Source organism: Gorilla gorilla, chromosome 9 (genome assembly GCF_029281585.2).
Source record: "Gorilla gorilla gorilla isolate KB3781 chromosome 9, NHGRI_mGorGor1-v2.1_pri, whole genome shotgun sequence".
NCBI classification, from domain to species: Eukaryota; Metazoa; Chordata; class Mammalia; order Primates; family Hominidae; genus Gorilla; species Gorilla gorilla.
The window spans coordinates 85,780,261-85,792,574 of NC_073233.2; the positions used below are offsets into that span (position 1 = coordinate 85,780,261).

Here is a 12,314-nt window from a genome sequence, read left to right on the forward strand (position 1 = left end):
TGATGACAGATTACAAACGTGTATTTCTACTCTTTAATTACTAGACCAGTTCCAATACTACACAATAGGCGCTCTCCCTAAAAGACAATAAAAGTTTCAACGCAAAAAGAGGATTTTAAATAATTCAACTAAAAAATCCCATGTTCTTCAATGGTTAGTGTGTAAAAGAATTCCCATCAGAAAAGTAGTACATTTCTTTCTATCTCTGATAAATGAAGCCCCTTCTGTTTCAGGTAATAATGAGCTATTTTACTCCAAAAGAACAATTCTCTATTATGGAACACTTCTAAGGTGATATGGTTCCTGAAACAACACTGTGTACAGCAACAGCACTTTCATGGACTTAACACAAAAATGTAAACTTTGAAAAACAGGAGGTCACTATTCATACTGAGAAATAGCAGACAAATGACTGCAGCATTCCTTAAAAGACAATCCCCTTCAACCCTGCTAGTGAGTTTAAACATGATTACATTTATAAAATTTGATTTAGTTACAAAATGTCAAGAGCATGTCCAGTATGTTAAATAAGCCAGTTAGTTTAATTTTTTTTTTTTTTTTTTTTTTTTTTTTTGAGATGGAGTCTCACTCTGTCGCCCAGGCTGGAGTGCAGTGGCGTGATCTCTGCTCACCACAAGTTCTGCCTCCCAGGTTCGCACCATTCTCCTGCCTCAGCCTCCCGAGTAGCTGGGACTACAGGCACCTGCCACCACGCCTGGCTAATTTTTTGTATTTTTAGTAGAGACGGGGTTTCATCGTGTTAGCTAGGATGGACTCGATCTCCTGAGCTCGTGATCCGCCCACCTTGGCCTCCCAAAGTGTTGGGATTACAGGCGTGAGCCACCGCGCCCGGCCAGTTAGTTTAAATTTTAAAGCAAACATCCATAAATGTCCAACTATTATCTATGTAACTGATATTCTCAAAATGCTTTTGCCACATATCATTACAATAATCTTCACAACAGTTCTACGGGTGCAAGCCACAGCATCTGGCTCATAGGTGAGATCTTCATTGGGTTAAATGGCTGTTTGGATTACAAAACAGGGCACTGTGTATGACAGTGAAATTTGTTTTACACTCATACTAACAAATACATGGCTCCAGTCCTCATCAGAGAACCTTCTGTATGAAAGGCTAACATTTCACTCCATAACAACTCAGAAAGTGTAAGTTGTGGAGAACCCCAGGGGTCAACTGATCTAATCTCATGTGATACAGGAATCCCCTGTAAATCACTGCACATCACAGAATATGGATTTTAGAGTTGACAAAGCTGAACTCAAATCCTGCTTCTGCCTCTTCTTAGCAAATTACTTCATGTCTGCAATGATGGTTGTAAAGCATCGCAGGTGCCCTCAGTGCTATGGTCCATCTGCTTCCTTTTCCAGATTTTTCACCATCCTGCCTATGCTCCTGAATACACACTCAAGCTAGAAACACAGAGCCCCGAACTTAGGACAGTGATCTGGCCGGCCACTGCCTAGCAAGACTATCATCTCAGGAAACCCAGACCATGAAGGCGAGTACCTTCTAAGAGCCAGCACTGCAGCTGATCACCAAATTGGCTAGCTTTTGTGCCTTTTGCACTTGCTTTAGTGCCAACAGGCTAAAACTGTCAAGCACAAAATCTAAGTGTTTATTTAGGTGGGGATGAGTCAGGAAGTAGACTGTATTTTACTGGGCTCAGGGCCAACAACCTCATTCAGTGGCCTCCAAAACTAAACACTTTGTTGAGGGAGAAGAGAAATCGCTTCACAAGAGGTATAGAAAGGACTGGAATCTCCGCTTACAGAGCTGTGGACTGCCCAGAGCTTACAGCAGGATCAGCAAATTTTTTCTGTAAAAGGTCAAATAGTAAATATGTTAGGTTTTACAGGCCGTATGGTCTCTGTGGCAGCTACTCAACTCTGTGATTGTATCATGAAAGCAACTACAGACAATACCTAAACAAATGAGTGTGGGTGTGCTTCAATCAGATCTTACATACAAAAGCAGGCAACAGGCCAGCTTTGGTCCACAGGCTGTAGTTTGGTAACTCCTAGTTTAGAGTACTGTTACTGGCACATCACAGGCACACAATAAATATCAAGTATATGATTCAATGTACAGTGGCAAGAGAACAAACTGCCATGCTAAAATCATTTCAACCTAAAAAATAATTCAGTTTTCCCTATCTTTTATTGTTACTGATTACAGTGATGGTATTCAGGTGAACACTCTGCCATTCGGAATATCATTTAGGCTTAGCCTGTGCAGCTAATGCAGCTTCTTCACACCACACAGCCATCTTTGACATATTTCAACTTGTTAACGATTCATGTTCTGCAGCCCTTTTGGCTGATGCTATCACTGCAAAGCAGTGATATGTGTGAGTCCATTCATTACGGTAACAAGCTTTCACTCAAGCTTTGTTTCTTGCAGTATCTATCATTTCTAGTGTGATCTCCTCCACTGATTTTTAAAAATCCAGTCAACAGTAGGATTTTCTTGTTGAACTGTGAAGGCCTGTGCTAGGTAGGGACTTTGTGAATCATCCCTGCTTGGGTCCCAGAGCTACTGGGGGGCCCATCACTGGAGTGGCTGGTGAGACCCTCTAGGGCATGAGAGTTGCTATGGGCCTCTGTGTGGCTTCTAGAGGCTTCCCAGGGGCACAAAGACTAAGTGACCCAGGTGGAAGCTCAGGAGGCTCACGCTGGACACATGCTGCACACTCTGGCTCTCCTGTGGCTGCAGCTGCACCCACCTACCCAGCATTCTCCCCACGACCTGTCCAGCCCAAGCCCATGGCACTCCCAGGGGAGCCCAGGACACCCTCAACTTTTTATTGGATTACTAGAGTATCAGACCACCCATTTATCTCTCAGTTCCTCACTCCCACCCCTGCACCCAGCAAGTCACCAAGTCCCCCGGGTGAGTAAACTGGAGCTAACAGCAGTTGGTACTTATGGCACATACTGGATTTGGCTCACTCACTCGTGGTATTCCTATCTTCATCTACTGTATCTTCCTAGACTACATAAGCTGCAAAGTTAAAAACTGCATTTCTCAGATTCCCTTGAGCTAGGTTCCAGACATGATTTATTATCAGTCAATCAAACACATTTGCATGAGTTTTGCATAGGGAATAATGTTAAGTGGGAAGAAAGGCAGAATGCAAGACATGGTTCTGGAGCCAGCAGCTTTATCGGTAGCATCCTGACTCAATAGGCAGCTTTCCTGATCATAGCAGGAACATCAGCCTCCTTGGTGGCCCACTCATTGTGTGGCTCTGGAAATCATTCCTGGATATTCCACCTAGTCTGTTTCTTTAGCCTTCCCAACAACTCTGTGAGCCATGTAACATTCTGTAATAAATTTCTTTCTGCTTAAATTAGTTAAAAGCCTCTTCTGTTTTCTGCAAATGAACCCTGAGCAATAAACTTGACTAAGATCAAACAACTACAAGTCATGTGTTGTTTAACGATGGAGATACATTCTGAGACATACACTGTTATATGATTTTGTCTCACAAACATCATAGAGTATATTTACACAAATCTAAACGGTATAGCCTACTACACACCTAGGCTATATGGTATAGTCTGTTGCTCCTAGGCTACAAATCTGTACAGCATGTTACTGTACTAAAGACTGTAGGCAACTGTAACACTGGTTACAATGGTAAATATTGGTAAATATGGTAAACAATGGTAAATATCTGTATATCTAAACATCAAAAAGGTACAGTAAAAATATAATCATGGGACCACCACAACGTTGTTATTCAGTGCATGACTGTATTAGCTCAGACGTTAAACAAAATGAGTCTGCCCTCAAAGCTCCATTCACTCAATCACTATACTACACCACTGCAGTTCTGGGAGGCTGTTCTCCCTCAGGTCTCCCAGCTCTTCTAACGTCTGCTGAAGTTGGAATTGTCTTCCGCACATGGACTACGAAACTGACATGCTCAGTTATCATTTCATACTAGCTAAAGGATCTTCTCCTTTGTGAAGCATCCCTCACCACCACTACTGTGATGGGTCGGGGACTTTCATCTGTTTTTCCACAGCATCTATGCTTCTCTTCACTGTATCATTTATCAAATTGATGATTTCTGGGTCCTGTAATAAACAGTGAGTACCTTAAGAACAAATGTCATTTCTTATTTCTCTCTACCCTCAGCAACTGGCTTATTAGAATAAACGAATAGTTAATGCTGCTAAGTGAATGAATGACCTAATATAATGGGAAAACATAACTTGGAGGATGGTTCAGTTGGCCGGCTTTATAACATGTTAAGATGCAATAATGGACAGGAAAGCATGAACAAAGTACAAAGCGCTGTTATCCACCATCATAAGTCTTTGTCTATATCCATCTTGTCTACATGGGCTCTCTAAGGGCAGAATCCTAGCTAGCTGATCTGTATCTAGCACAGAGCTTGTTTCTTAGTGTATGGAATGAAATCATCCACTAAAAATTATTAATTGAATGTGGCTGGTACCAAATACTCTTCCGGGCAGATCAAAAGAGATCTCAACTAAGATACAAATTATATAATATAATATTTTTCCTTCTTTCTTTTTTTTTTTTGAGATGGAGTCTCACTCTGTTGCCCAGACTGGAGTGCAGTGGCGCGATCCTGGCTCACTGCAAGCTCCGCCTCCCGAGTTCAAGCGATTCTTGTGCCTCAATCTCCCAAGTAGCTGGGATTACAGGCACGTGCCACCACACCCGGCTAATTTTTGTATTTTTAGTAGAGACGGGGTTTCACTCAACGGGGCTGGTCTTGAACTCCTAGCCTCAAGTGATCCTCCCGCCTCGGTCTCCCAAAGTGCTGGGATTACAGGCATGAGCCACTGCACCTGGCCGATATAATATTTTTCTCTTTTAAGAGCAAACAATAAAGAATTTAAACTCATTTGCTTTTAGCAAAAGCAGTACTGTTTGCTCCTCAAAGATATAATTTTTTAATCTTTTAAGAGCAAACAATACTGCTTTTGCTAAAAGCAAATGAGTTTAAATTTTTTTCGTATCATTCAGGCCATTTTGAGGAAGGTCTGGCAAAGCCTTTTGGTTGTTCCCCAATATCTTTCTCCCATTCTTCCTGAGTATTAGAGTCATCACATGTAAACCAGGCATTAGTCATCCAGAATAAAGACTGCATGTCCTCGCTCCTTGAAGTGAGAGATGGCCATGTGACTTAAGTTCTAGTCAATGGAATGCAAGTAAAATTAGAGTGTACAACTTTTGGGAAGTGTCTTTAAACAAACCACAGGTTGGAGATGATACCTTTCTCTTCCCATTTCCTTTTCCCCACAGGATGGAATACAGGGGGCACAGTTAAATTCTGAATTGTTAAGCAGAGGCTGCTTGATGCAGAAGATGAAGACACAAGAAAGAATGAGCCTAGGCCGGGCACAGTGGCTCACGCCTGTAATTCCAGCACTTTGGGAGGCCGAGGCAGGAGGATCACTTGAGCTCAGGAGTTTGAGACCGGCCTGGCCACCATGGTGAAACCTTGACTCTACAAAAAAAAAAAAGCCAAAATTAGCCAGGTGTGGTGGCATATGCCTGTGGTCCCAGCTACTTGGGAGGCTGAAGTGGGAGAATCACTTGCAGTGAGCTGATATTATGCCACTGCACTCCAGCCTGGGTGACAGGGTGAGACCCTGTCTCAAAAAAAAAAAAAAAAAAAAATGAGCAAGCCTAGATCCCTGATGGTCATCTCAGCCCTGTCCTGCCTATGAGAAAGAACTAAATTTTGCTCCTGTTTTAGCCACTGTTACTTTGCATTTTGGTCACTCATCCTAACATATAAAATTAAAAAACTAAAAACAGGTTCTTTGTAACTATTTCTGTTGTGTACTAATCATCAATCGAGTCATGAATATAAACAGCTCTTTTAAAAAATATGTTCAAACCACAATCTAATCCAAATATAAACAGACCATAAAACCGTGTGTGAATGTAGACCAATAGAGTCAGAATATCAAGCCTAGTAACCAACACCAGAATTCAGAACAGTCAAGCTGAGTGTAACAGCACTAACTCTGTCAGATGAAGGGATGATTACCCTACCTGATGGTGAATTCCAGCAGCTCCTGGGCTCCCTGAGGGTCCAAGTGCTGAAGACTATACACTCTTTCAAGGCTCTGCTGCAGGAACTGCTGGGAAGGATCCTCTTGAGGTATGATGCTGGGAGAAACAGCTGATGACACCAGTTTTCTACCTGGTAACTAAGCAAACAGAGTGGGATTATAGAGTCATTAAGTTTGGTGGCTCAGCTTTTGGTAACACACACACAAACACATAAAAGCACATTAAAAACGTGAGCTAAACAAAACAAAGGGGAAAAAAGGCTAGGATATTCTATAAATAACATTTCTCCCCTTCCTCAGCAACATTGGGAGTTAAAGAGAAAGAGACAAAATGCAAACATGGTCTACCCAATACAGCCGCAGCTGCCAGGAGAAAAACAGAAAGATATAATATTTTCTATTGCTAACTGAAATAAATGGGCCAACCATAGGAAGGAGACTAAAAATTAAACTGTTGTTACATTTTTTTTTTTTTTAGACAGAGTTTCACTCTTGTTGCCCAGAGTGCAATGGTACCATCTCGGCTCACTGCAACCTCCGCCTCCCAGGTTCAAGCGATTCTCTTGCCTCAGCCTCCTGAGTAGCTGGGATTAGAGGTGGCCGCCCCCACACACAGCTAATTTTGTATTTTTAGTAGAGACAGGGTTTCTCCATGTCGGTCAGGCTGGTCTCGAACTCCTGACCACAGGTGATCTGCCTGCCTCGGCCACCCAGAGTGCTGGGATTACAGGCGTGAGCCACTGCACCCGGCCACATTTATCTTTAAAACACTATCTTATCTTTCACTTGAAGGAAGAATAATGATTTATACCCAAATAAATTTATATAGCATATAATTTTTTCATAAGAATAATTTTTTTTTATTTTTGGCCTAGCCCTACAGATATACTTATTCTTACTGTTAAAAGTGGTTACCTTTTAAGATGGATGGGGAGGAGAGAGCAAAGAGTATTTCACTTTTCATTTTGTATCTACTTGTCTTTTGTTTTTTTTTGAGATGGAGTCTCGCTCTGTCGCCCAGGCTGAAGTGCAGTGGCGCAATCTTGGCTCATTGCAACCTCTGCCTCCTGAGTTCAAGCAATTCTCCTGCCACAGCTTCCCGAGTAGCTAGGACTACAGGTGCCCATCACCATGCCCAGTTAATTTTTATATTTTTAGTAGAGATGAGGTTTCACCATGTTGGCCAGGGTGGTCATGAACTCCTGACCTCAGATGATCCACCCGCCTTGGCCTCCCAAAATGCTTAGATTACAGGTATGAGCCACCGCACCTGGCCTCATTTTGTATTTTCTATAAAGTTTAAATTTTCTAACCATATATATATATATATATATATAAATGTTCCTCTAAATAAACACATATTACTCCAAATAAAGTGATTTGGAGTCACCCAAGCAGGGATGAGTTAATGCAAATAGAGAGATTGGAAGAGTACCTGAGCCACAGCATTCACGAAGTGTTTGCTATTATTATTATGATCCATTTTTAAATTTTCTTCTATATATCTCTAGGTTTTAAAAATAGTAAAGGTTTTATTTTTAAAAAATAAGCACTTGTGGAGAATCATGGCTATACGTAATAGTTAAAATATAACAATTTAGGCTGGGTGTGGTGACTCACGCCTGTAATCCCAGCACTCTGGGAGGCCGAGGCAGGCAGATCACGAGGTCAGGAGATCAAGACCATCCTGGCTAACACGGTGAAACCCTGTCTCTACTAAAAATACAAAAAATTAGCCGGGCGTGGTGGCAGGCGCCTGTAGTCCCAGCTACTCGGGAGGCTGAGGCAGGAGAATGGAGTGAACCTGGGAGGCGGAGCTTGCAGTGAGCCGAGATCACGCCACTGCACTTCAGCCTGGGCGACAGAGCGAGACTCCGTCTCAAAAAGTAATAATAATAAAAATAAATATATATATATATATATATATATATATATATATATATATATATATAACAATTTAAATTCTTGATCTAAAATATAATCTATTGTTCCAGGTTCCTTTCTTCTTGCCTAATATCAATAACCCAGGGACACCAAAAAAAATGAATCATCTTAAAAGGTAAAGGATACAAAAGCAAAAGTATAAAACAATGGCAAAGAGCCCAAGAGAGAAAGAGAATGAACAAACAAGTTTTCAGAGAATATATGGACTGCTTTCTACTATTTAATAACCACAAAGCACAAAAAATAAAAAGCCAAAAACAAACTGCACACAGTGGTGCTCACCTGTAATCCCAGCGACTTGGGAGGCTGAGCCAGGAGGATGGCTTAAGCCCAGGAGTTTGAGACCGCCCTGGGCAACATAACAAGACCCCAATCTCAAAGGAAAACATGAACAAAAATAACCCTACCCCATGCAAAATAAAAACAAGGACAACAGATGTTTTCAACATACCCTCAAGGCAGGAACAAGATGAGAAAGACTGTCTCGGAGGTAGGCATAGTGCCTGAAGGTGTGATCTGAGAACAATGCTGGCATTGTTGGACAGGTTTTAGCAGCATTGAAAATAAGTACCAAAACTGCAATATCTGATAGATCACTGGGTTAAGTAAACTTGGAAGTATAAAAGGTTGGCCAGATTCTGGCACTCTCACTTTCCACCTCCAAAATCTCCACCAAGAGACTATGATTTTCTAATAATCAAAGAAATGCAAATACAAACAACAAAATACATTCCTCTACTCCACCCATACCCCCGATTACCAAAGGTTTTTAAAAATGCCAGAGACTGCCAAGAATACAAAAAATGGAAATGGTTTTTCCTATAAAGTAAGCAACTATATTGCCTATCAAAGTACATACTGGCCAGGCATGGTGGCTCACGCCTGTAATCCCAACACTTTGGGAGGCTGAGGTGGGTGGATCACTTGAGGTCAGGAGTTTGAGACCAGCCTGGGCAACAAGGTAAAACCCCGTCTCTACTAAAAATACAAAAATTAGCCGGGAGTGGTGGCAGGCACCTGTAATCCCAGCTACTTGGGAGGCTGAGCCAGGAGAATCATTTGAATCCGGGAGACAGAGGTTGCAGTGAGCTGGGGTGGTGCCACTGCACTCCAGCCCAAGCAACAGGTTAGGAATTTGAGACCAGCCTGGCCAACATGGTGATAACCCGTCTCTACTAAAAATACAAAAATTAGCTGGGTGTGGTAGCGGGCGCCTATAATCCCAGCTACTCAGGAGGCTGAGGCAGGAGAATTGCTTGAACCCGGGAGGCAGAGGTTTCAGTGAGCCGAGATCAGGCCACTGCACTCCAGCCTGGGTGACAGAATGAGACTCTGTCTTCAAAAAAAAAAGAAAGAAAAGCAAAGAAAAGAAAATTCAGACCACCCTAGCTACACTGCAGAAGGAGATGCCAAAGCTGCCTGCCAACACATCAGGGCCCATCCTAAGCACAGAGGATACAAGCTGGATCATCCATGTCTGGTTCAGCTGTGTCAAAAAATGGGTGGGTGCTCAGAAGCTCTGGCACCAAGGGAAGCACCAGGGTTGGATGCCGACTTCCCAGAAACTTCAAGCACCTGAAACAAACAAATAAGAATGCACATCAACAAATTAGTAAAGTTAGTCCTTTGAAAAGTACTAGGAACTGGAATCATAAAACCTGAACTGGAATTGGAAATTCTCAACCATATACTTTTGCTAACTCTATGACTTCAGATAAGTCACCCAGTCATTCTGGAACTCGGTTAATTCATCTAAAAAAACTGGTTATTATAAAGATAAAAGAATTGGTTATTTAACCAAGAGCCATTTCCCCTATCTTTCTTCCTGAGAGAGCCCTGATTTTACTCAGGTATCAGGCAGGCAGCAAAGTGCTCAGAAAAGGCAGGTCCAGCCCAAGAGCTGAACCACTATTGGTCTAAACCCATCATGGCAATCCCATTCCCATTTTCCAGTGACTGGTTTGCTGGTGGGCAAGTAAGCCAGTTCTAGACAATGGAGCACGAGAGTATGCTGGCTGGGGAGCTTCTCAGGGATGTTTTTGCAAATCAAAAGAGCAATGCATGAAAGGGAATGACCCTTCCTTTCTGTCTTGAGATATTATCTTATGAGGCAGCCATCTTACAACTATGAGAAGAAAGCCGGCCGGGTGTGGTGGCTCACGCCTATAATCCCAACACTTTGCAAGGCCGAGGTGGCTGGATCAGGAGGTCAAGAGATCAAGACCATCCTGGCCAACATGGTGAAACCCCATCTCTACTAAAAATACAAAAATTAGCTGGGCATGGTGGCACGGGCCTGTAGTCCCAGCTACTCGGGAGGCTGAGGCAGGAGAATCGCTTGAACCTGGGAGGCGGAGGTTCAGTGAGCCAATATTATGCCAATGCACTCCACCCTGGCGATAAAGAGAGACTCTGTCTCAAAAAAAAAAAAAAAGCCAAGAGAACTGCAGAGAAACCAAAGAGAGCCCTGGTAACCTGTTGAATGACCAATCCTGAAACCAACCTTCTGACCACTTGTTATGAAAAAACAGACTTATTGGCTAAGATATTTTTAATCAGATTGTCTTTTTTATTTGTGGGCAAAAACATTCTGATTGATATCCTGGGTGAAGTCCTGAAATCACAGATCTGTCTGAAACTAAGTAGCCTTATGCAAGTAAATTTTTTCATCTACAAAATGAGATTAAAAGTCATTACTTCATAGAGTTGCTATACGCATTAAATAACTAACATAAAGTACTTAGTAAAGGGTCTGTCACATAGTAAGAACTCAATGTTAGCTATTATAACTACATGAGGGCCCTTTATAAACTAGAAGGAACTATAAAAGCAAGGTAATTATATATTTTTATTATTGTTTATGTTTTTTTTTTTTTTTTTGAGACTGAGTCTTGCTCTGTTGCCCAGGCTGGCATGCAGTGGCACAATCTCGGCTCACTGCAACCTCTACTTCCAGGCTTCAAGCGATTCTCCTGCCTTCGCCTCCCGAGTATCTGGGATTACAGGCGTGTGCCACTAGGCCCGGCAGATTTTTGCATTTTTAGTAGAGATGAGGTTTCACCATGTTGGCCAGGGTGGTCTTGAACTCCTGACCTCAGGTGATCCACCCGCCCCAGCCTCCCAAAGTGCTGGGATTATAGGCATGAGCCACTGCACCCAGCCAATTTAGTGCACCTTCTAAACCAGAACTTAATGAATAAAAAATAATAAGGCCAGGCACAGTGGCTCATGCCTGTAATCTCAGCACTTTGGGAGGCCGGGGCAGGGGGATTACCTGAGGTCAGGAGTTCAAGACCAGCCTAACCAACATGGTAAAACCCCATCTCTACTAAAAAAAAAAAAAAAAAAAAATTAGTTGGGGTATGGTGGCGTGCAACCTATAATCCCAGTTACTCGAGAGGCTGAGGCAGGAGAATCACTTGAACCCAGGAGGCAGAAGTTGCAGTGAGCTGAGATCACGCCACTGCATTCTAGTCAGGGTGACAGAGCGAGACTCCGTCTCAAAAAAAAAAGTAACAAAACAAAACACTACATAGGAGAAAGAGGAAATCTAATTAATTTATTTCTATACTTGTAACAGCTACCACAAGGGTTGGTGCATAGTCAGCACACAGCATGCACATAATATTTGCTAGGTGGATAGATGCACAAATTAGTAAATAATCTAAAATGTGATACTCAGCTTAGGAATCAGATTCCTGAGAGTTCGGTTAAGTTGAATCAGGTTTCTAAAGTAAAGGCAAAATTCAGGGCCATACTATCCTCAATCTATAAGGACGGAACAAATGTCAGCATTGTACATTTACCACATTATGGGACTCAGTGAGTAAATGGGCAAAAAAGTCATTACTTCCATATGGAGTCCCTATCAGTAGGGTACTTGGTTAAATTCTTCAGCAGCTCCACCAATGCAAGATGAATCCCTTCTTTGGTTGAAACATTAGTACAGCATAAGAGTTCATGAAGAGCCTCTCGAATATCTCTGGATGAATCCTTTCAAAAAAAAGTAATAATAATAGTAGTTACTGTTGGTTAGCAGACTCAGCCTCTATCTACTATCCCCTTCTCCCCAGCCACCTTCCCATCTAGGGTGGCCATGTAACAAAGTATGTGGAAGTTTTTTAGCTGAAATTCCTGAAATACCTTTCATTTTATTGATAAAGGACCAGAGGCAGTAGCTTTATCCCCTTTGTTCTTTAACCTTCCTTTTCCATCCTATCTGGAACTCAATCATGATGCTGAAGGTACAAGAGCCTTTTTGCAACTAGGAAAAAGGACAGGCTAAG

The 12,314-nt window shown here is 42.2% G+C and overlaps 1 protein-coding gene across 1 annotated transcript in view; it reads right to left on the reverse strand.

The window, feature by feature from the left end:
* The window catches only part of INTS4 (integrator complex subunit 4), a 123,059-nt gene that overhangs the window by 32,503 nt on the left and 78,242 nt on the right, over positions 1 to 12,314 (reverse strand). The window contains exons 12-15 of the mRNA XM_031016212.3: positions 11,879 to 12,021; positions 9,488 to 9,603; positions 8,480 to 8,613; positions 6,065 to 6,222 (exon numbers count right to left, since the gene is read on the reverse strand). Coding sequence (XP_030872072.2) covers positions 6,065 to 6,222; positions 8,480 to 8,613; positions 9,488 to 9,603; positions 11,879 to 12,021 — 551 coding nt within the window. The remainder of the gene's footprint in view (positions 1 to 6,064; positions 6,223 to 8,479; positions 8,614 to 9,487; positions 9,604 to 11,878; positions 12,022 to 12,314) is intronic.